A 23,802-nucleotide genomic window follows, 5' to 3' on the forward strand; every position below is an offset into this window, starting at 1 on the left:
TACTAAATAATATATATGATGTATGAATTACAACATATGATATACATACATACTAAATAAAACCTAAACAACAAAGCTTTATTTGATGAGTTTTGGCATGCTTCAGAACAATGGACCGGATATGACCGTCCGTGTCTTTGGAGTGTATATTAATGCATTTGGGATTGAAGGATTCACGGAGATGTCTATCCTTGTTTTATGGTGAGCTGGAAACCCTCTTATGGACCTTGAAGTGTTTATTGGCAATTAATCTGGATGTTTGATGTATTTAAAAGATTTCGAGTTTTATAATTTTATCTATATTATTATTAAATTTATCCTTCGTAATAAGTATCATCTGTATTGATAGTCTTACAAAAAATGCAAGATTACGCAAGTTCTAAATTTTTTCATGTAAAAAACACAAACAACAAAACTACTATGTACATATAACATACTATGACATGAAATCTATTCTACGTACATGTTAATTTCAAATATAAAACCACAATAAGCTATTTATTATGATGTCTATATCTTTATATTTCGTACGCATATGGAAGAAAAATCGTTTATAATTTTCTGAACAAAAAATTTGGTCTTTTTCACTTTGCTAGAAAACAAAATAAAATATTTTTCTAAAATTGTCAAACTACATAGTTAACCACTTAACCTTTTTATTTTCCATCTTTAGGGTTAGAACTAAAATATGGTCTTTCATGGACTAAGACCATGTTTTTAGTTCAAATGTAAAGATGAAAAATATTTACATTATATGTATATAGACGTACATGATTTATTAATGTACGTTTATGTTTAATTCAACATGTAAATGTTTCTTTCTTTCTAAATGTATTTAGAATTTAAAGTACCAACAATGAATTTTATTGATTATTTAGTTAATATAAAAGTCTCTTACATCATATGATTTAAATATATATTAATAATTATGGTTTGGTTTCGGAATAAGGAAGAAAGAAAAATACATATAGCATTTTACGAAGATACATAAACAATTTTGGTAACTTACAACATTTGAAAATTAACCTACAGTGTTTTATTTCTGGATTGAATTTCTCCAAAAACCTAATAAATTTTATCGTTTTATAGAGAAATTTTACTTAATAAAAAAAAAGTTGTGACTTGTATATATGAAAGTTAAAAATTTGACTAGTATGTCAGATAACTGAATTAATAATCAAATATATTAGAGAAATAATTTAAAACCCAATAAAAATAACTTATCTTTTTAAATGTGAAAATGAACTTTCTATAGTTTAATAGGATTTTAAAACGTACGGGATAGATTCAGCTCAACTTTTTGTGAATCATATGTGTTCAGCTAAATTAGTTTTCTTTCTAAACCATAAAATAGTTACATACCATTTAGTCCCCGTCTCCAGTCGGGCAAATTTTTAACGGTAGACTGTAGAGTAAGATGAAAAATTAGTTCGTTTTCTATTTGAACATGTAGAGTAAGATGCTTCGTTGCAGTTGCAATTCGGTTTGACTTAATTATATATACCCACCCACCCTTATTTATATACCACCAACTCGATCTCATCTCATTTTGTTACCTCACAAAACTCAAGTAAACTACAATACGAGTCAATGAGTCATCTTCTTAACAAGGCAAAATTCGAATAAGAAATAACAGTTTCGAATTTTAAGTTCATTTTAACTTTTAAGTTTTAACAATCTACTCTATCTTCAGATTTCCGGGCTTTTCTTGTGTGGAAGAAAATGTTTAATTGATCAGTGAAAAGCAGGTTCTTCATATCCTCCAATTGTTTCCGGCTTCTCTCCATTTCCAAATCCAGTTTCTCGAAATGTACAATCCTATCTCTAATCTTCTTCATCTGTGAACCCCAATTTTGTTTTTCAAAATCAATCAAAAACAAGCATAACCACACACCAAAAAATAGTTAACAGGAACTTGGAGATTGTTACTGACCTCCACTTCTACGATCTCTTTGATGGCTCCTTCTACCTCTTGCTCTTCCTTCTGGATCAGAGATTTTGCATCAGCCCAAGCTCTTTCTGAGTTGGTAATGTCACCACCCGAGTTAGCATTGGCGTCTGTGTATCAGGAAAAAAAACAGAATGTCACTGGTGGGTTTGGCGTGGGACATAAATGAACTGCAAACAGAGACAGCCTCGTTGATTATTAAGTCTTTAAATACCTTGTCGATGTGGGTCTCCAGTGGCATTTTTTTCAGCCTCGTAGTCTACATCAGATAAAGCTGTCACTGCCGCTCGAGCTGCTGCTTCTGCAACTTTTGTGCCAGCCAAGGCTGAAAGAAAAGCAGCCTGGAGACGACATGATTTTATGAATCTCATTAAGAGTTTTAAAAAATGAAGCATAACAGTTGAGATGTAATACAAGTAACACAAGTACGAAATTATCTAATACGTACATAATTCCTGAATGCCCTTCTATGTCACCAAGAATTCGATAATACTAGAGTTCAATAATTTAAGGCCTAGCTCTAGAGTCTTTAAAAGACATTTATGCAAGTCATGAAACAGCACAGTGCAGACACTGGGATATTCTCCAGCAGCCTAACAACAAAATTGACTAAATTATTAAGAATATTAGTGGTACTCATGCATGTTGAACACTTGACACAAATAGATTAACCTAGATAGAGAGAGAGAACACATATAGTCAGATCGTAGTGAATTTCAAACCTGAGCCATTATTGGGTTGCTTGCATCTGCAAGAGGTGTTAATCTCATACGCTTATTGGGAGAAGAACCTTCTTTATCACTTCCTCCAGATTCAAGATCAGCAGACCCCTTGATCTTATCAAATGCCTCCAAAGAATCCTCAGAGTCAGACTCTTTCACAAACTGCTCCCCAAAAGGAAGCTTGACAAACTGCGACACACAGTCCTTCTCGGTTCTACCGGTAACATGAGTTGCAACCTTCTTCCAGTCATCTCCATAGTGCATAACAGCTTCCATCAGCTGCAGCGTTTCCTTTTCGGACCACACTTTTTTTGACTCCTCGCTAAGCTCAACACGCTTAAACTCTGTGGAGTTAATGCCAACGCGATAGTTACCACGGACATAGCACCTCGCACACAATGTCAACTCATACTGAAACGAGAGAAAAATGGACTTACTTTCATAAGTATAAGCTTTGCTATTATGTTCCTAGTGCCAACATCCACGAAACAAAACTCAGTGAAACCTAAAATAAGTGCAACTAATGTTAGAGGGACGAAGAGTAGTAAATATCAAACCTTATCACAGACGAAACAAGCTACGCTGCAAATAGATTTGCAGCCATTACAGATTCTCTTGGCAGTTTCTTTGACAGTTGTGGGAGGCTCAGAAGAAGCATCTCCGGCGGACTTTTCGTCCCACTTGAGAGGCTTAGCAGAGGAGGAGCTAGAATGATTGATAAGTCCCCAATACTCAAGAAAATCAAAAACGCGACGAATAGAGACAACATCACTGACTAGGGTTCTCCTAACGTCAGTGAAACTAATCTTCCGAGGATGGTCGTCTCTGTACTGCTTAATGATTGAGTTCCTCAAGTATATGTAAAACTTAGGGTTTTTGGAAGAAGATTTCGAATTGAAGAACTCCGGTAGTGACCGGACCTCGCAATCGTCGATGTCAGTCCACGAGAACCAACCTAATTGGTCAAATCAATGGCACGAGTTCAAAATCCATAAGAAAACAGTAAGAATACAAGAAACTAAATCCAAGGTTCCTCGGCGTTTGCAGACTTACGAGAGTAGCTAGGTACGTAGACTGTATCGACATCGGAAGAAGAAGACGGCGGTTGAGTCGATTGCGAAGCTGCGGTGACACCAGACGTAGTTTCGGAGAGAGAGGGAGTAATCGGGAGAATTTCCCCAGATCCGCCGGAATCGGGAGCTTTCGCGGCCATGACTCAGTTCAACTAACGCTACTTCGCCGGAGTTATGACAGAGAAGAAAAAATCTAGTTTACCCGAGCGGCGCAAAACGAGTCTGGGTCCGGTTCTGATCCAGGTCCGACTCCGGTCCAAGTACAGTACAACTTTATATATAGACCGATTATAATATCTTGGTTTATTTCCCCGTTTGATAGTATACCGGACCGGTTTAATTAACTGGTTGAGTTATGAACTAATTTCTTCATTGAACCGGACTAAGATCTCGGGCATTCAAAAACAATTCATAAACAGAGAAAAGTAGAAACTTCAATGTTTGATACTGAAAGTCTGAAACTATAAAGTAACACCATTTTGTAGATAAGTACACAAAAAGCCAAATATGTGCACAACTCTTTATTATTGAGTAAAAGATGAAAGAGAGAGGTGTTATGTGCATTGCAGATGAGAACACTTTAACATATAGAGCCAAGAACATGACCACCACACTTTTTTTTGTTCTTCTTTCCAAGTTTTTTAGTCGACAAGCTTAGCTTTCCGGTAGCTCTCTACCGAATCCGCAAGTGTTTCCTCCAAAGGACGGTAAGTCCAACCCAACTTCTGCAATTTCTCTGAACTCAACTTCACCCTTTCTTCCGCTTCGATGTAACTGACATTGGATAAGTAGAGTTTGGACAAAGTTAAGGTCTTAAAGATACTTCACACACTGATGTAAAGGTAAGTGACATTGTTTATTAATGAAAGTAACCAAAACAGTTTATTAAACCTTAATGGTTTCTACTCAAATCGAGCAGATAGATGTGCTATTGTTTGCTTACCTCTTTGGGTAGTTGTAATTTGGATAAAGACTCTTCAGCTTCTCAACAACTTCTTGTTCTTTAACCGAGTAGGATGAGCAAATGTATCTGCCTTCAGCTTCTGCTTTCTCATAAACCAAGAGTAAAGCTTGAGCCACATCACGCACATCTACCAAATGTCGTTCTTGGTTATCACGTGATTCAAAACCCTCTGCAACACAGTCAAGTAAAAAAAATCAAGACCAAGTTATATAACAAGTTGCTTCTAACAATCCCAGATGTGATGAGGCTTGTCCATACCTTTAATAAGCTTGAGAAGAACCAGGCTACTAGCATTTACTGTATGCTGCTGCAGTATAGGTCCCAAGACAAGGGTAGGGCAAATACTGACAAGATCAAGTCCGGTTTGTTTTGCAAATGCAAACGCTTCACTTTCTGCTCGTGTCTTTGACAGACAATACCAATTCTGCAGAGAGACTAAAGTCAGATTTGAGAAAGAAAAAAATATGTGTAATTCAACAAGTGAGATCAGGGATTCAATATGCATTAACCTCAGTTTTCTTGCAAAAATCCTGGTCAGACCAACAGGTCTCGTCTAACACTTGATTCTTTGACCACATTGGGTTCATGAAAAGTGCAGCTACAGAGGAAACATACACAACACGCTTAACATTTGCTTCAATGCATGCCTTAAGCACATTCAGCGTGCCATCCACAGCTGGTGCGATCAATTCTAGCTGCAAAAACACAGTGGAAGCAGAGTGAGTGAGACAATGTAACAACATATAGCCAGCTAAATAGATAGTAGGAATGAAATCCTGACCTCAGGATTTGGGACTGAAGATGATGGAACTGGACATGCAACATGGAAGACACCACTGCAGCCTGCAATAGCAGATTTAAGAGACCCGTAGTCCAGCAAATCAGCCTTGAAGAGCTTGAGTTTGTCACTAGCTTTATCGAGTTTCTTCAAATGAGCATACTTCTCATTATCTACAACAAGAACCATGTAAAACTCTTCATCAGAACAACAAACAAACTCAAAGGCTAAACCTTTATGTCCGCAGACAGAAGAGAAACTAGCAAATCTAAACTAAACCCTAAGAAAGTAGATGAAATTTGCAATTTTGACCAGACTTTATACTTCCACGAACACACAGGTGAGGTGAGTTACAAATATTGGTGGATAAATAGTCCGATCAACTAGAGATGGGTGAGGAAAAAGGTGGAAACTTTTTAAAAGAGGGATAGAGGAAAAGGGTCGGAGGGGTAGAGAGTACCAGGGTCTCTGACAGTGCCATGGACGAAGTAATCCCTAGAGAGGAGAAGATCGACGACCCAAGAACCAAGAAAACCTCCGGCACCGGTTACACAAACCTTCCCTTTATGCACAGCAGCCATCTTCGATCTCTCGATACTACCCGAGAGAAGAGCAGAGTCTTATTTAAAATCGGCCGACGGAGATGGTTTTCGATTTTTCTTCTTCTTTCTTGTCCAAATGCCAGGTGGACTGTTTGACCATCTGCCTCCACACACACACCGACCCCAGATCCGAGTATCTGTAGGTTTGTTGAACCTGCAAACTCATCCACTTCGTTAGTCCAAATGCCAGGTGGACTGTTTTAATATGTTTCCTCATCCACTTCGTTAGTCTTTCTTATGTATATTTTTTGCTCAACTTTGCTTGTCGTCCATTTAAAACCTTCACATGTATGTTTTCTGTTGTATAAAGTACAAAATAAAAAATTTCTCTGGTAATACAATGAAAACACTATGCAATCCAATGCCAAAAGCAAAGTGTAAAATGACAAATAAAAAATTGTGCAACCTATATATATTTTTAATGGTTAGAATTGATGTTTGCAACAACCAAAATTAAATTTTAATTACTTTCTTTAATGCTTTTCCAACCAATACGTCCAAATGTCTTGTTAGTGATTATTCGAGCGGTTAAACGACCTTCATAAGTGAAACCAATCAAAATTTATTTATTAACGACAACAACAAAATTTTAGGGTCGGACTGGTTCTCCCGCTACCTCCCGCAAACGTAGCGTTTGCGGGTGATAACGGTTGCTAGCAGAGCCGGCTCTACAATTTTAAAGACCATAATCGAAGGAAAAAAAAGGCTGTTTTGTTTTGACCAAAAAAAAAAAATTGTTACCATCAAGCGACTAATACCACTACACTACATACACTTGAAAACAAGGCCGAAATTTAATTCTTAAAAAAAGGCCACAATCACCTGCTTCATCAGCTTGGTCTTAGGGCCGGCTCTGGTTGCTAGCGATTGGTACAAATCACACAAACCGCTTTCAATCGCTCGCTTGAAACCAATGAATTCCAAAAACTGCTTTCTGCAAGCGTTTGCGGTTGCGGTTAGATTTTTTTTTTTTTAAACTTACAACAAATCAATGATACTGAACTATTTTTATATATATCTTCTACCTAACAATTTTATCCATTAAGGATAGGAGAAATGAAGTATGAATATGATTGAAGAGATTAGAAAGTAAATAATTATACAAGAAAATAAGATTCCAATTAACAATAACCCGAAAAACTTGATGAAAATTTAATGACACATCGCTCATAAGTTCAAAAAAATCGAAATAAATATAACATTTCATCAGAAATTTTTAAAAAAATAAGATTATTTATTGATACGCCCAAAATTCGAGGATCACTCAGCTGGACTAAAAAGGATAGAAACTCGCCAAAGTGCAAGGTGCAACAAGGGAGATTTGATTGATTGAGGGGTCGCACAGCAGTTGCAGAAGGCTGCTGATATTCCCAACTCTAATCACTGCTATATATGACACACTAGTCCAGCAAAAGGAGGCTGTTGCTTGGATATTACACACCAAGAAACAAAGAAATGTTCTAGACAAAGAACAAAGAGATAGACTCTTAAAATGAAAAGGAAAATTGGTTGATTATTCTCAAATGAGATTACATGAGTTTATATAGAGATAGAAAATTTGGTCACAAAACCAAGTTTATATAATACTTTTATAAGTTTTACAATTTTATTTTAATTTTATATTGTAATTTATATTATTTATACCACACACAATAATATGTTAAGATTAGAGCTACTCAGCTACATTATCCAAAATCCATGGGCTGACTGGCGGTAACAGTTATTTTTTCCGGCCCACAATATATATTAGATCTCGGCTACGTGGAGAAATTACAACCGCATGATGTTAATCACAAACGGAGTTAAACCGTATCGGCGACCGGTTTAGTGTTTGGCAGTGTTCACCAAGCAAATGCGAATCAAAATCAAATCGCCTGCTTTTACTTTCTTCAATTCCCATATCGAAGAAGAATCATCAAAGTCAAGCAAATCAATCCCTCGGAGAAGAGATCCAACAAAGTCCTTAGAGAAGAACACCTAGACCACCAGTCGTATTTGGGGAGCACATCTTCATCAATCAAATCAAATCAAATGGCTAGCAGCTGGAGAAGATCAATTGGGAACGTGAGGTCTTTCATCGGTAATTCCATGGGTGGTCTTAGAGGTGGTCAGAGTGCCGCTTCTTGGGTCGTCGCCGGTACTATTGCCTATTTTCTCTGGATTAAGCCAGCTCAAGATCTTAAAAAAGAACAAGAGGTACCCACAATCTTTTGTTAATTTCAACAATCTTATATAGTTTATGGGAATCAGTCTCTTATTTTTTTCATTTTTCTGGGTTGTCTCTCTTGTTTTAAAACTAGGCTAGAGCAGCTCTTGCAGCAATGGCTGATTCAAATCAATACGTTGAGAAAAGGAAACCAATTGCTGATCCTCAGGTATATATATATTTCGAACGTTCTTCATTTTTGCGATTGATTTTTTTTTTTTTTTGTTAGGATGTTGTTTCAAATATCAATGGTTTTATTAAATGTTATTTGTAGGTTACTGGTTTGATATATGGAAACAAGAACAGATCTGATAAGCCACAAGATTGAGTTTTTTTTACTGTAAGTTTGAAGTTGAACATCTGGTGGTTGTAAGTTAGCTTCTACTGTTTTTTGTCAGGTCCCCCCCCCCCCCCCCCCCCCCCCCCATATAGCTGAAAGATCATGTATAGACACAATAGTTGTCACTTACAACAACGAATAAAAGATGGAGACTTTTTTGTTGTTACCCCAACCACTGTGAAGGATTTTTTAATATGCAATCTGATACTTCGTTTTGACTCTAAACCTTCTCCAAGTTTGCCCGGTTTTGGATTTCCATCTGTGAAACCGATACTGGAAGACTTTATACAAGTTGTATTAGAATTGGTGAGGTGTAAAAATCGGATTACATCTTTTCAGGTCCTTACAATTATTCTGTAGTTGATATGTTCTGTTCTACTATAATTGTGTTATGCCACAAGGATGGGCGATTATTTTCGCGGCATTTTAGGAAAGTATGTCCCATTCTTTAGTTTGATTGGGAAGCAGAGAATGATCTTCCTGATGCCATTGACAATGGACCTATGTTTTCTTTGTCGAGTATTATGATGATAAAATAGTCCCACTGTGCAGTCGAAAGGCTCAATATGCTTTTAGTGTCCATCATCTTGTGTGTTAATGAAGTCCATCTATTAGATTTTGTATCCATGAGAACCATACGTTTTGCGTTCACTACAAGAAAATCTGTCCAAAGCCATAAGACAGCCACAACTATTTTGTAGCTAGCATATATTAGCCACAAACAAGACACAAAATTATGTTGTGGCTATGTTGTAGCAATTTGTGGCTATTTGTAGCCACAAAAAAAAATTGATAGCTAGTTGTAGCTAGTTAGCCATAAATTAGCAAAAGATTAGTCTGTGTCTATTATTTGTGTAGCTATTTATAGTTATTTTGTGGCTGCTTAAAATTCTATTCTCCAAAACTTACATGTATGATAAACAAATTATTTGATCTATAATCTATATGATAGAATTATGTCTAACACATAAACAACTAACCAAAAGAGATAAACTCAGTTTTGTAAAATTTCAAGTCTCTTTCATTAGCTAGTCCATGATGTTTAAATACACAAAATAGAGAAAAGCTATTTTGTGTATTTTGTGGCTATTATTTTGTTTAAATAATAGACCGAAAGCAAAACTAACAAAATACACAAAATAGAGAGTTCATGATGTTTCATGAGCTTTCTATGCTTCTCCTTAAAGGTTCCGGCCATCTCCACTGGGCTGAGTTATCAGATCTGGTCTCAGACAGTTTTGCTTTCGGTCATATCCGGTCAACGTACTCTTCCGGCAAGATCTCCTTTGTAAAATTGCTAGCTCCGACTTCCCCCTGTTTGGGGAGAGACTCGGAGTCTTCCTTCTCATGGGATAGATCTGTTACACGCTCATGCTCTATAGAGAGAAAGTCCTCAGTCCCAGTGAGAGCCATTTCTGACACCCTGTTTGGAGCGGAAGTCCCATCCGTTATCACCCTTCTACCGCTTAGCACCAAAGCCACCAAAGCTGAAGCAGATTCACCTAGTTTAGCGAGTTGTTGTTCTCTCATAACTCCGCTGGCTACACTTGTAACGACTGACCTCTCCTTTCGACAAAACGGTTTGCCGTTGTCGAGATTTTTCTCTAGCTCAGCCAATTCTCCATTTATCTCGGGTAATCCCTCCAAAAAAACTATTCTGTTTTGCCTCTCGACCTTCTTGGTCGATGATAGTTCCGCCTCCAAGCAGCACCGCTGCCTCACCTTGCTCAAATCTAGTGTGGAGCTGCAACGGAGAAGAATGTCGTTTACCTTGTTTTCCCGTCTAAACGGAGTTCTCAATCCTAGTGGGCTAACACATGGCCAATCTTTCATTTTTCATTTAATGGACTTAGGCCCAACAAGTATTAAGTGCTCCCATTCCAGCCCAAGTATCTCTAAACATGATTATTTTTCCGGCAAATTAACGAATGGATTTGTTATTGTATTTCTTGTTTTGTGCCTACAATGTTTATCAATTTTCTTATGTGAAAGAATTTCCCTCTTTTGGGAGGTTACTTGTTCTAATGAAATTAGTTTAATTTCCTCATTCGATGAGAGACATTTTACAATAACATCTTCTTATAAGGAGAGATTTTTTGCTTCCTCTCCTCTTCGATTATGTCTTTTGGAAGGCGTAGTAATGGCAATTGAAGCTTCGTGCAATACAACACTCTCTCCAAGTGTCCTTTCAGGTTCTTGGTTTTCAAGACTCTCGTCTTGTCCAGCGTGTGACAACCCTTTCCAGGGACTTTTGGTGCACGCACAGAATCCAAACACCGCGTTCGTTCTTTTGCAACGTCTGCGGCAATGGTTATCAATGTGGCTGACTATGTGGTAGTGGTCGGTCATCCTTCACTACGAGTGGTCTCACTTTGTGTGGCAACTCTTTACCTTTAGGATTTGTTGTCCTCTTTATATATCTTATCACTTTTATGGTTTCAAATCAAGTTTTAAAGCTTGTTTTATGTACGTTTTAAGATCGATGTTTGTAGTTTATTTTGTTTTTATGTGTAAGTTTATTGGTGTATTTGGCTATTCTTCATAAAGAAGCTTGTAAACCTTTAATCTTAATATAATGGAGTGTTTGATTGAAAAAAAAAAAAAAACTACTAACCCAGTAAATATACGCCTATACGGTTAAGGTACGTGACTAATAAGTGGAAAAGCAATCCACTAAAATGTCACCGCTTTACTCTTCATTTATTTGATTTATTACTCTCTTTATCCTAATTAATTTAGTAGCTTCTTCTCTTTGACCTAAGTCTTGTTCTCTCCCTCCCACTTCCTCTCCTTCCTTTTCTGCCGCACACTCACACTCCATCGACTCCACACCATCAATGTCTTCTTCTACCGAGACTCTCCGTCAACATCTAGCAAGCTAACCAATCTCAAACTCTGATTACTTCTAATGATTTTCTTCCTTTCCTCTCCTCGTAATAGCCTCTTTCACTATCTTCCATGGATGGAACTCATAGATCGGAGCTCTTTCGCTAGGCTTGACACTCTTTCTGATCCCTCTTCCCAGATCTGTAAGAATCTCGCTTACTTCAATGTTTTAATTTCTTTCATCTGTCCAGATCTGTTCTTTTTAAAAAAATTGAAGAGAGCTTATTTGTTGCAGAAAGCTTGGGAAGTCTTATGTTTGCCTTTGATTCTCTAAGAAGCTAAGTTGTTTCTTTCAATGATCTTAAAGTTTAATTACTCCAGTTTATCTTAATTCAAGCTCTAATCTGTTAGATCTTCTGTTTTATTCTAGTTTTGTCCAGTCTTTTTGTTTCTGCAGATTTTGACTGTTTTATGTATGAAAAAGGCATGTATAAGGAAACGTCGGTGGAGGAGGAAGACATCGGAGAGTGAAAGAGAGAACGTGTTTGTATGTATCTATATAATCGTATATGTATATAGAAAAAATCTTATATATATATATGTATATGACAAATTTTGTTGTGGCTTTGGACAAATTTTCTTGTAGTGGTTGCAAGTTCTTTGGTAAACCTTTAGGAGCATGAGTATGGAATCCAAAAGCCATGTTCATGGATCACTTTGATAGTCGGGTCATTATTTGTCAAACTAGTTAGCAGGTTCATTCCGGGCCAACTCGCTTGAAGTTAGAAATCCATTGACTTTGATATGGGAGAGTTTTCATCTCGAATGAAATCTTCCGTATAGGAGGATGATGAGAAAATGGTGGTGCCAGTTACATCTATCAACATCATTATAACGTAGACCAAATGAACCTCTTTCCTTCCAAGAAACAACGCTATATCGCTTAGAAGATTATTAGATTGACAATGAAGAAATTGACTTAACCTTCGTCGTTAACCAAATTAGAATTCATCAAAAAAACTTGTGCAGCCAACAATTTCTAATATTATTCTGGCAACATAAATCTACTTATACTTAAATGTTTTGGTTTCTTCTAAGATGTGTAAGTGTATCATCTGTGATTACTAGAGGATGTATTGTCTTTTTCACAGAAGATCTATCTAACACCAGCATGAGAAAAATCCAATGTTTCTAGACTAACTCAACAAATTGACTGACCCAGTCAATACTTAAGAAAATTATAAAGACGTACCAAGTTTCTCTATCTACACCCCACTTATCATTTTTTCCCTCATCTTTAGCATGATCCGACCAATGAGAAAACGTCGAAAAAGTCAACACATACGACGCGTTATGTTGACTAATATAATCCTCGCCGTCTCCTTTGGTCTAAATGATCATCCTATGTTTATATTCAGGAGAAGTTTAATGTCGTTGTGCTCTCTTCAAAACCAAAACAACACAGTCATGACTGCGCGTATACTCCACGCGCTCTCTATCTCGACCTTACTCCTCCTTTTCGCCGCGTCACCGACGATAGCTCAGCAACCGTACGTGAACAACCACCAGCTCGCCTGCGAGGTCCGCACTTTCGACAACATAACCAACGGATTCACCTGTAACGGCCCGACCTCTTGCCGCTCTTACCTCACTTTCTGGTCTCAACCACCGTACAACACGGCTGACTCAATCGCCAAACTCCTCAACGTCTCCGCCGCCGAGATCCAATCAATCAACGACCTCCCCTCCGTCACCACCACGATCCGCACACGTCAACTAGTCGTCATCCCAGCTAACTGCTCCTGCTCCTCCGCCTCCTCCGGAGAAGGATTTTACCAGCACAACGCCACTTACAATCTCTCCGGCAACAGAGGAGAAGAGACTTATTTCTCGGTGGCTAACGATACTTACCATGCTTTATCCACGTGTCAAGCCATGATGTCACAGAACCGTTACGGCGAGAAAGAGCTTACCCCCGGATTAAACCTCCTCGTTCCTCTCCGATGTGCTTGCCCCACCGCGAAACAAACCGCCGCCGGATTCAAATACCTCTTGACCTACTTAGTCGCCATGGGAGATAGTATCTCCGTCATCGCCGACATGTTCAACAGCACAACCGCCGGTATAGCCGACGGCAACGAGCTTAAATCAGAATCAGACACTATCTTCTTCTTCACTCCGATTCTTGTTCCTCTCAGAACTGAACCATCCAAAATCGTTATATCTCCGTCGCCTCCTCCACCTCCTGTTGCTTCTACGCCGCCTCAAACAACGCCGGTGGATCCTCCGGGATCATCTTCTTGTTCTCACAAATGGATTTACATCGGAATTGGAATCGGAGCTGCTGCTTTGCTTCTCTTAATCTCAATCTTAGCTCTCTGCTTCTACAGACGAAAGTCTAAGAAGAGGCCATCGTCGCTCTCTACGTTGACGGCGACGGAACAGAACAAGTTCACTGATTCATCTACCAAACAGTCTCTTCCCACAACGACGAGCCAATGGTCAATTGATTTATCAAATTCATCAGAAGCTTTTGGTTTAAAATCCGCAATCGAGTCTTTAACTCTTTACAGATTCAAGGATCTTCAATCCGCTACTTCTAACTTCAGCGAAGTGAACAGAATCAATGGCTCTGTGTATCGCGCTACGATCAACGGAGACGATGCGGCTGTGAAAGTGATCAAAGGAGATGTCTCTTCCTCTGAGATCAATCTCTTGAAGAAGCTAAACCATTCCAATATCATCCGTCTCTCTGGTTTCTGTATCCGTGAAGGAACATCGTACCTTGTTTTCGAGTATTCCGAGAACGGATCGATTAGTGATTGGCTTCATTCATCGGGTAAGAAGACTCTGACATGGAAACAGAGAGTTGAGATATCGAGGGATGTGGCAGAGGCGTTGGACTATCTTCATAACTACGTGACGCCGCCTCATATACATAAGAATTTGGAATCTACAAACGTACTTCTTGATTCTAATTTCAGAGCCAAGATTTCTAATTTCGGGGTTGCGAGGATTCTTGATGAAGGTGATCTTGATCTTCAGTTGACAAGACACGTTGAAGGAACGCAAGGCTACTTGGCTCCAGAGTATGTGGAGAACGGAGTCATAACTCCAAAACTAGACGTGTTTGCTTTTGGAGTTGTGGTTCTTGAGCTTCTTTCAGGGAGAGAAGCAGTGACGATACACAAGAAGACGGAAGGAGAAGAAGAAGAAGTGGAGATGTTGTGTAAAAAGATCAACAATGTGCTTGGAGGAGAGAATGTGAGAGAAAAGTTAAAAGAGTTCATGGATCCATCTCTTGGGAATGAGTATCCGTTGGAGCTGGCTTACACCATGGCTCAACTTGCCAAGAGCTGTGTCGCTACTGATCTTGACTCGCGCCCATTGGTATCTCAGGTTCTAATCACGCTCTCGATGATCGTCTCCTCTTCCATCGATTGGGAGCCTTCTCATGACCTTCTTCATTCGGGCTCTCTTGGCCACTAGTTCAATTTTTTTTTTGTTCTGAATGTCAATAACTAGTATTTAGATTTTAGATAAGGACCATAATTAAGGCCAAATATTTAAGTTAAAAGATAAATACGGACCACATTGTGAGACAAAGTATAATAAAAACATATTGTATGATAGAGCAACTTTATTTAGATCTTAGCATATATGCTTCAGTAGTGTTTTGCTATTTGTACTTCAGAAAAGTTCATTTTCTTCCAATGACAAGTAGAATCTTACCACTTTCATGTATAATCATAGCCATACCAGAAGGGACAGAGAATCAAGTTTGGTCCAGTCCTTCTCATGATCTTATATTTTTATATATTCAGAAACACTAGAACTACCTATGGCTTGCCTAAGAATTGGATTACAGTGACAACTAATTTCCAGATCTAATACTAAGAACCACCTTTGACTTAATTGCTTTTAATAATTTAGTATATTTTATTTTATAGAGTTCCATCATCGAATGAATCATTGATTTATAAAACCTTTAGCTAAATCAATTATTGTCTTGTGACAAAAGAGTTTTCGTCCAACGATGTTTCGTATGTCAAAGGTCCTGAGTGGCTATGATTTTTATAGGTTCAATACACAACTAATTCAAAAAATAGTTCTATTGATTAAAAAGTCATTAATGAAATGGAGTAGTAAAAAGAGGACAAAACAGAAGGAAAAATGGATACAAGTAAACAGAGAAACAAAACTATACTTTTATAGACAAAATGCTTTTATTAGAGAGATTAAGTTATGTCGTTGGTGTCATGGTCATGAGAAATTCTTCACATCCGTCCCAAGTTTTTTCTGCTCAAACTCTTTAATCGTCTTCACTAGCTTCTTCATGTTGTCGTCGTACACATACGGAAGCTTATTATACAATGTCACTTTCTTCTTTGCTGAATTGGGTAACATTTCTCTGCAAAGCTCCTCATGCACAGTTATGGTGTTGTGGTAATGGTAATACCGGATCTTTGTCTCTGTCTTGTGTAACGTTTTGCCTACTATGTTTTCAGACATGTGAACTCCTGTGGCAAACGCGTTCTTCGCTTGGATCGCATATTTCCTGTCACGCCGAATATTCCTTCTTGAATCCTTAAACAGCAACTTCTCAAATCCCCATTGCCTGAACAAAACCCCAAACAAAAGTAAGAAACAAGTGTGTTCCTTTACATGACCTTTTATATCCAGAAACATATGCAAGAATCAAATCTAAGTGAAAGCTAATTACCAGATTCGATGCTAATAGTATCATCTATCCTAAAGACAAAACAATGCTCATAAGCCATCTAACAACATTCCAAAGTGCTACCACTAATCTTGTCGATTCCAAATTACATTATAAGTGTTTTTTTTTAGGCTGAGATTAGTAGTACCTGGGGTAATCTTGAGAGGAGTCGTTTAAGCAAAGAACACTAGACATTGGATTCTGCTCAATCGTAAACTGAGTATTAACCGAGAACTCGTCAAGCACAGATTCAAGTGTATTCCCATGCGGCAAATAGATATACTCATCAACATCAAAGAAGAAGGTCCAATTCGCAGCGTATCGATACCGATGCAAGCAATCATTAACAATAAGGAACTGATTATAGTAGTAACCATCATACTGAGACTGATCCCTAATGTCCTGAACCGTAACCCTCCCAGCTCGGATCCACGGCTCAAGAACCTTCCTTACTTCTGGAGACACTCCACCAGCATCGTGGAAAACAAAATGCGATCTATCACCAAAGAACCAAGCGTGGTAAGCCATCCACTCTCTCATACGGTAAGCGCTCACGTTACCGTACAACGACGAGCCACAGTAGAGGTAATCGTACTGATACGGCGGCGAGTATTTAGATTCGTCGTAGATTCCGGCTGATTCCTCTAAGGTAGTGAATCGTTCGAAGAGTTTGGGGGATTCGTTGTAGTAAGCGTTGAGAATGAGTTTACCTCCGGTGTTATCGGAGTTAGGGTTTGAATTGAAAGTGCAATTGACGACGACGACGGTGTAGACTCGTCCGTATCCCCAATCCGGTAGAATCTTCTGTGCTTTAGCTCGAATCGAGGTTCCGTTGTTGGATACCCACTCACACTTGTACCATGGTTTCCCGAAGACGTGGATCGGCTTCGATGCGAGTCCGATGACGGAAAACGTCGTCGGACCGCCGCGGTAAGCTCCCATAAGTACGAAAAGCGCCGCCGCGTTACCGAAGGGTTGGAAAACTCGTTTGTTCGGATCTGAGGGCTTTGAATCGTACTTCTGAGAAGCAGCTGTAGTTGTTGTTGTGGTTGAGAGGGAGGTGGTGAAATTAGTCGTGGTCGCCGGTGTGGTGGAGAGAGAGGTAGTGAAGTTGGATGAGGAGAGTACGTTGGTGGTGGTGGTTGTGGTGATGACGGCGGAGCAGGGACGAGCGGTGGAGATGAGGTTGTGGTAGTAAGGAGGAAGGTTCCAGATAATCATGACGAGAGAGAGAGCTAACAATGTAGCAATTAATGGCTTCTTCTCGAAGCAGACTGTGGTGGTGGTTGAGAGAACCGGCGGCAACACCTCCTTCCTCATGTTTGTTTTTTTTTCCGGTGCCGGTGAGGCTAAAACGCACCGTTTCTTCGGTTCGGTTTAATTAATCTTTGGTTTTTAAAAAAAAGTGTGACGACAAGCGTCAGAGAGAAGTGACGAGGAGGAAGGAAGGCTTTGCCGACACGGCGTGTAAAATAAGAAGAAGGACTCGTGGCTATCTCACATAAACATGGTGGAGGTTGTTTGGTATAAAGAGACTAGGCTTCGATCTCTTTTGAATTACGAAAACGACACTAGACTTCTTTTGTTAGTATTATTATTGGTTGGATCGTTTGCTGGCTCCTTCTCAATTGACAGCTAATGGACCCAACACCCGTGCCAACTTGGCGTAACGGTGCTTAACTTTGATCATTTTTTTTTTTCCTTTTTTCTTTTTTGGTTACAATACAAAATCCAATTAGTTTTGGGCGAATCAACGTAAAGATGACTCGTTAAAGAGTTTGTGAATTCCCAAGAAAGAAGAAAGTTAAAGAGTTTGGAACTTCCTTTGTAGTATATAGTCTATTCCTATTTATTAAAGCGAAAAACAGGAAAAAAGGTAGCGAACAGTCAAAATTTGAAGTATGGAATGTGGGGGTGGGATAGTGCTTAGAGTATAAAAGTATTTCTATTTAAGACATGATGTTCTTCTATGAACTGTTTTTAAAGATTGTGAGATTGAGTATATATATATGAAGAGAGAAATATTGTCGGTGGGAGTTGTTACAATCAATTCCAATCAAAGAAAAAAAGACTTTCTAATCATCGAGTACGTTTTGTTTGTTTGGTCGAGTTAAGCCTTAAGCGTGTAACGCAATGTATGTGATCATCCCTTGTGCAACCGACAGACAGAGAGAATCTTTGTAGAGGAACTGATTTAGCTTCCAAAGTCAAAAAGTAAAATTATGCTCGTAATTTAAAGAGAAGGTAAAAGCCCTTCATCTTCTCTTTATTTTTGGCTTTGGTAGTTAAATGCTTTTATCCAAAAATATCTAATTTAGAAGCAATTAAGATACTAAACATATTGTATTTTACTCACGAATATTGTGTTATTTGTTTAGCCAATAAGCTTAAAAAGTGCATCTGGTCATTTATTTTACTCTTTACCAGTGTCAAACCAAATTTTTGTCAAATATTCCTTATATTTTACAAAACTTAAATGCTAAATTGACCCATAAGAAGACAATGAAACCTTATTTTTATATATATGATTTGTTTAGCCAATAAGCTTAAAAAGTGCATTTGGTCATTTATTTTACTCTTTACAAGTGTCAAACAAAATTCTTGTCAAATACTCCTTCTAATTTACAAAGAGTGTCATTTCAAATTTTTATTTTTGTTTCACAAAAAGTGTCATTAAATATTTCAGTGCATCATTTTACATTTTTAATATATTTTTAAATTAGATTTCTTAGTTTTATCCTTAATCTACAGCTAAATTAACTCATTAGTTACTTATTAAATAGGGGTATATATGTATATTTTAATATTTTTTAATTTATGTGAAATGTGTGTAAATGACACTCTTTGTGAAACAGATTGAACATTTTATTTCGATATAGTGTTGGTTTTGTTTTGGAATGTCTTGATTTTGAGTTAATTTCAGTTGTACGGTTTATTTAAAAAAAAAAAAAAAATTGGAGCAAAAACACTTGTTTCTCATGTATTCAATTTTATTGTAGTAACTAAAATTTATTGAAATACTAATACTTTTTTGGTTGGGAAACCCAAAGAGTAATCTCATAGATAGAGATGATCTTAGGTTCGGTTTGGGCGCTTGTATAAAATCAATTTACCGTTTGAAATAATTCAAGATTCGGTTTAATAAATTCCGGTTCGGTTTGGTATTCAACGATGGACTGGGCAGCCCACTTGTAATGTGTTTAGGAAAAAAGTGGGAAAAAGGCTCCGCTATATATTTAAAAAATCCTGGCCCATTGAAGCTAGGCCCAACAAAAAGCGTCTACACGCTCCGACTGTGCGTATATCAATGAAGCTCTCTAATTGAGTAATACTAAGTTACTAACGGCTATATTCCCCTTGAATTTTCAAAATCCTCCCCTCCCAAGTCGAGCGAAGAAGCAACCATGGCCGCCGAAACTAGGGTTCAGATCTCAGATCCAGAAGCAGAGTTTCTCAATTCGAAGCAGGAGACTGGATACGAATGGGAGCTTTTCAAGGAGAACGTACGACCATTGAAGAGAGGACGCAATGTTGGTATCCTCAACCACGCTCTTAAATCTCAATCCGACCATCAATTGAAGAAAGATCTCGCCGAGAAACGCAGGTACTTCTTTCAATTTCACATCTTTTGCTTGCTCTTTGGGTTTTTAGTTCAATCGCTCGATTCTTGTTTTAATCTTTGTGGCTGTTTCGTTGGAAATTAGGAAGTTGATTGAAGCCATTGATGAGTACGACGGTGATGACCCTTTGTTTCCTTGGATCGAGTAAGTTGAAAAATCTCAACTTTTTTTGGTTTCTTGAATTAATCTTTATGATGTACCAATTTGTAAACCTGAGAGTTTGGGTTCTTTGGAAAGGTGTATAAAATGGGTACAAGAGGCTTTTCCACCAGGAGGAGAATGCTCTGGACTGTTAGTGATATATGAGCAATGTGTTCGTAAGTTTTGGCACTCGGAACGTTACAAGGATGATCTCCGTTATCTCAAAGTTTGGTTGGAATATGTAATGTTCTCTTCTTTTTTTTGTTTAACCCCTTTTCAAGATATGCGTTTATATTTAGAGAGAGTACTCATTGTTGTTGTTTTGTAGGCGGAGCATTGTGCTGATGCAGAAGTTATATACAAGTTTTTGGAGGTTAATGAAATTGGAAAGACACATGCTGTCTACTACATAGCTAATGCTTTGCACATGGAGTTTAAGAATAAGGTGAAAACTGCTAATGAGATCTTTAATCTCGGAATCTCTAGGTAATCTTTGTTTACGAATTGTAAATCACGATTTCATGTTTCTCTGCTCCAAGTTATTGGTCTAATTGAAAAGTGGAAACTTGTTGCAGAAATGCAAAGCCTGTGGAAAAGTTGAATGATGCGTACAAGAAATTTATGGTGAGAACGATGAGAAGGTCCAACACAGCTGAAGAAGTAAGAAGTTTTTGTTTGTTTGTAGTAATTCTACTATGCATGTCCTAAGGTTTTCTACATCATTATTAATGTTCTACTTACCAGCAGGAACCAAAGGAGAATAACAATGACTTACCGTCAAGAAGCTTTGGCACTTTATTGTCCAGGGGAGATAATAGTGAGTCACATTAACTTTACTTTGTAAAATCACTGTAATGTTTTGAATAAGCTCCCTTACATGAGAATGTTTCTTCTGCAGATGCAAGGAGGCAGGTGTTAGGAAGTTCTAACACACAAGCCAAAAAACTAAAACCGAATCAGTAAGCAGTTTGATTGATTTTGTATTTCTTTCCGTTGTTCTTCATTATCCGCATTTGTTCTACTCAACTCAGTATGGTAAACCCTTTGTCTTTTGCAGATCATCCAAGTCACCTTTTCCTATCTACACAGATGCAGTTTCAGACACTACATCAGGGAATCAACCAGAATCAGACAAGTCAAAGCCAGAGTTTGGTAGTTGGCTCATGCTTGGAGGCCGAGCTGAGAGGAACAAAGAAAACAATTCTTTACCTAGAAAATGGGCATCATTCAAGGTTTTGCCCTCTACCATCCTAATTTAAACTATCTATCTCTTTAAATGGATCACTTACTGCGTTTATATAACCTCACAGGTACCTCAGAAACCCATAGTGAGAACTGCAGCAGTCTCTGCTTCAACCTTTGAGGTTTTTGTCGATGAAGAAGAATGCACAGAGTAAGTTTGACAATTTTTGAATGTTTCTTTGGAACAAGACATGTTTCCATCATTAACTTGATTATGAAATGCAGAGAAGGAGGAGACAAGAAGAAGAGTGATGAAACTATCTCATCATCATCAAACGCTCTGCCCCTTAATGATGGCCGTGAGATAAAAAAGTAAGCAAAAAAAACCTTCTCAAGATTCATCAAACATATATTATTATTTCAAGACTTATAGTATCTGACAAAGTTTCCTTCAAAAAACTGCAGAGAAACAGAGCTGCTTCGACAGAACCCTTTAAGACATTTCCCACCCAACAGCTTCCTACGATGATGATGATGATGATATTGGACATTCATCTCCACACGATCTTCTGGTTTGAGATTTGAGCTTTTGCCTATAAAGCTCCCTTGTATCTGCCTATTTGTATTCTGTGATGTACTGAGATTTATGTACCATGATAAGCCTTGCATGTTTGGAAAAACTATTGTTCAAAATTCCAATTCAGCTTGTTTACTGGTTTGGTAACCGTTGGATATTTGGGAAGGTCACACATATTGTTCCAAACGAATTTTCGAGTTCCAATTGAATATGCAAACATGTAGACCTAGGTTCACCTTGAGAATATTGGTACGTATTTGACTAATTTGAAATAAGAATTCATAGAACTAGATATATATATATATATATAACGAGACTGAACAAGTTTGTTGCAAATTACGAATTTGCTATTAGAGTCTACTGCATACTTCACATAAACACATCTATAATTACAATCATGTCATCCTGAAAAAAGTAACTTTTCTCCTAAAGTTATTAGTTAACAAAAAAAAAAAACTTTATACAGTATCAGTTTCCTCTAAACTCTCCTAAATGACTACTTTATGTTTATACCTATCCGAATTGTTTTAAATTAAGCTAGCATTAAGATAATAACCTAAATGTGGGCAAGCTCATTGGTTAATATGGCATGTGACTTTTTGCCAATAAATTTGTTGGTGTCTGTCTAATTGTCTATCTAGGCAACTAGCGTACCTATGTTTTACAAAAGAGTTTCACTGTAATGGATGCGTATGGGTACAAACTACAAACTACAAAAAATAATTTTATTGGGCACTCGTTCCAGAGAAAATAAAAATTAAAAGTGGCTTTAAGCGGATGGGAGGGGGCATAAACATAATTAAGCATTAATAGACATTTAAATTAATGATTAAAAAACGAATGATGCGTTTTTTAGAGATAGACTTTGAGTGGTAAACAAAGGATTATGAAACAAAAAAAATACCTTGGGAATTTTATTGTTTTAGTGGTAGGGGCATCATTTCATTTCATTTCATTATCTCTACCCTTTAGGGGTTTTAAGGGTTCCCTATAGTGCAATACTTTTCATTAATCTATCTGACTTAGTCAAGTTTTTTATCAACAAAAAATAAATAAACATTCACTTTATGCGTAAGATAAATTTTAAGCTGTGGTTAATAGTACTTAAAAACATACTTCAAAAAGTTCAAGTCTCTTCACTTTTTTATTTTGTGGGCTCTAGTTTTACTTTTCATCAAAGAACGTAATGGTTTCAACATGTTTTGGAGGATTTATACATGTTTACTCTTGTGGATGTTTCATCTCCATTTTTGCTTTGATGTATTTCTTTTACTTCAAAATTCAAACATTGCTCTATAGTTTTAGAGCTCTAGAGTGTTTCTCTCACGTTCTTATAATCACACAAACGTTATACTTCTCTAGTGATATCTCTCTTGCAAATTTCTACAGGCACGTGAATTCCCCAAAACCAAAGAGAACCAAAATGGTTAAACCAGATACTTAAATTGTCAATATCATAAGCTGACAAAAATGTAGAAAACCCCCAAAAAAAAGGGAGGAAGAATTGACCAAAACGCCATATAAAGGATTATGGAGTAAAAGCAATTTATGGTAGTAGTTGGACACAAAATAAACCAATAGAAACTCCCAAAGGGCGCGTTTAATGCCATAATCTACGCCCCCCCCCCTCCACAAATTATCTACACACAACCTAGGCCTGGGCATTCGGTTAACCATTCGGTTTCGGTTCGGTTGTATTCGGTTTCGGTTATTTTGGATATAGTAATATAGTAACCATTTGGATATTTTTGAAATTTCGGTTCGGTTCGGTTCGGTTTCTTTCGGTTCGGTTTCGGTTTGGTTATTTAAATAAATAACCATAACTAACATAAATTATATTAACATTAACCAAATAAACCAAATATAACCAAAACTAACCGAATATAACCAAAATTAACCAAATATACAATAACAAAAATACAAAAAAGGGAAAAATATGGATTCAATTTTACAAAATAGTATTTAACTTTGTAAATTCAAAATAATAACATTTACATATATTGATTATTTAAAATATTTAATTGTTTTGAATCTAGAAATAATTTATATTTCAAGTTTATTTTATAGTTTTGCATAATATTAAGTATATAATATTTGATATCT

At 37.4% G+C, this 23,802-nt stretch overlaps 6 protein-coding genes and 1 long non-coding RNA gene across 10 annotated transcripts; 4 read left to right on the top strand and 3 right to left on the bottom strand.

Moving 5' to 3' along the window:
* Nucleotides 1-1,523: 1,523 nt before the first annotated feature.
* On the bottom strand, nt 1,524-4,114 carry LOC104749506 (SWI/SNF complex subunit SWI3B). 2 transcript variants are annotated; one of them, XM_087491443.1, is made up of 7 exons: nt 3,724-4,114; nt 3,228-3,625; nt 3,108-3,138; nt 2,671-3,014; nt 2,163-2,289; nt 1,934-2,058; nt 1,524-1,838 (listed from the first exon to the last, which is right to left on the bottom strand). In XM_087491443.1, the coding sequence occupies exons 1-7, from the start codon at nt 3,881-3,883 to the stop codon at nt 1,671-1,673; spliced, it is 1,353 nt and encodes a 450-aa protein (XP_087347569.1). In that variant the 5' UTR covers nt 3,884-4,114; the 3' UTR covers nt 1,524-1,670. The 2 variants fall into 2 exon arrangements, with proteins under 2 accessions (XP_087347569.1, XP_087347568.1); XM_087491442.1 differs by lacking the exon at nt 3,108-3,138 and having other exon boundaries at nt 2,671-3,081.
* A 53-nt stretch (nt 4,115-4,167) lies between these two features.
* Nucleotides 4,168-6,510, bottom strand: LOC104749505 (cinnamoyl-CoA reductase 1-like). The gene is made up of 6 exons (XM_087491444.1): nt 5,946-6,510; nt 5,489-5,658; nt 5,217-5,402; nt 4,966-5,131; nt 4,687-4,876; nt 4,168-4,517 (listed from the first exon to the last, which is right to left on the bottom strand). The coding sequence occupies exons 1-6, from the start codon at nt 6,064-6,066 to the stop codon at nt 4,385-4,387; spliced, it is 966 nt and encodes a 321-aa protein (XP_087347570.1). The 5' UTR covers nt 6,067-6,510; the 3' UTR covers nt 4,168-4,384.
* A 1,264-nt stretch (nt 6,511-7,774) lies between these two features.
* Nucleotides 7,775-8,858, top strand: LOC104753279 (uncharacterized). Its single transcript, XM_019237952.2, has 3 exons — nt 7,775-8,283; nt 8,388-8,462; nt 8,568-8,858. Exons 1-3 carry the CDS (start codon nt 8,119-8,121, stop codon nt 8,619-8,621), a joined length of 294 nt encoding a protein of 97 aa, XP_019093497.1. The 5' UTR covers nt 7,775-8,118; the 3' UTR covers nt 8,622-8,858.
* Nucleotides 8,859-11,316: 2,458 nt separating this feature from the next.
* Nucleotides 11,317-12,182, top strand: LOC147925057 (uncharacterized). Of its 2 annotated transcripts, XR_015584491.1 has the most exons (3): nt 11,374-11,662; nt 11,755-12,006; nt 12,106-12,182. It is a non-coding gene; the product is annotated as an uncharacterized LOC147925057 (long non-coding RNA). The 2 variants fall into 2 exon arrangements; XR_015584490.1 differs by having other exon boundaries at nt 11,317-11,662; nt 11,755-12,182.
* A 202-nt stretch (nt 12,183-12,384) lies between these two features.
* On the top strand, nt 12,385-15,193 carry LOC104749508 (protein LYK5). Its single transcript, XM_010471151.3, has one exon. It carries the CDS (start codon nt 12,762-12,764, stop codon nt 14,946-14,948), a length of 2,187 nt encoding a protein of 728 aa, XP_010469453.1. The 5' UTR covers nt 12,385-12,761; the 3' UTR covers nt 14,949-15,193.
* A 363-nt stretch (nt 15,194-15,556) lies between these two features.
* LOC104749510 (galactan beta-1,4-galactosyltransferase GALS1) lies at nt 15,557-18,150 on the bottom strand. The gene is made up of 2 exons (XM_087491445.1): nt 16,328-18,150; nt 15,557-16,077 (listed from the first exon to the last, which is right to left on the bottom strand). The coding sequence occupies exons 1-2, from the start codon at nt 17,497-17,499 to the stop codon at nt 15,723-15,725; spliced, it is 1,527 nt and encodes a 508-aa protein (XP_087347571.1). The 5' UTR covers nt 17,500-18,150; the 3' UTR covers nt 15,557-15,722.
* A 1,328-nt stretch (nt 18,151-19,478) lies between these two features.
* On the top strand, nt 19,479-21,846 carry LOC104749511 (mitotic spindle checkpoint protein BUBR1-like). 2 transcript variants are annotated; one of them, XM_010471153.3, is made up of 11 exons: nt 19,479-19,783; nt 19,884-19,943; nt 20,037-20,181; nt 20,269-20,426; nt 20,516-20,600; nt 20,688-20,757; nt 20,839-20,899; nt 20,998-21,172; nt 21,251-21,333; nt 21,408-21,494; nt 21,588-21,846. In XM_010471153.3, exons 1-11 carry the CDS (start codon nt 19,584-19,586, stop codon nt 21,649-21,651), a joined length of 1,188 nt encoding a protein of 395 aa, XP_010469455.1. In that variant the 5' UTR covers nt 19,479-19,583; the 3' UTR covers nt 21,652-21,846. The 2 variants fall into 2 exon arrangements, with proteins under 2 accessions (XP_010469455.1, XP_019093508.1); XM_019237963.2 differs by having other exon boundaries at nt 19,519-19,783; nt 20,685-20,757.
* The last annotated feature ends 1,956 nt before the right edge of the window (nt 21,847-23,802 follow it).

Source organism: Camelina sativa, chromosome 16 (assembly GCF_030686135.1).
Source record: "Camelina sativa cultivar CO46 ecotype springtype chromosome 16, ASM3068613v1".
In the NCBI taxonomy this organism is placed as follows: Eukaryota; Viridiplantae; Streptophyta; class Magnoliopsida; order Brassicales; family Brassicaceae; genus Camelina; species Camelina sativa.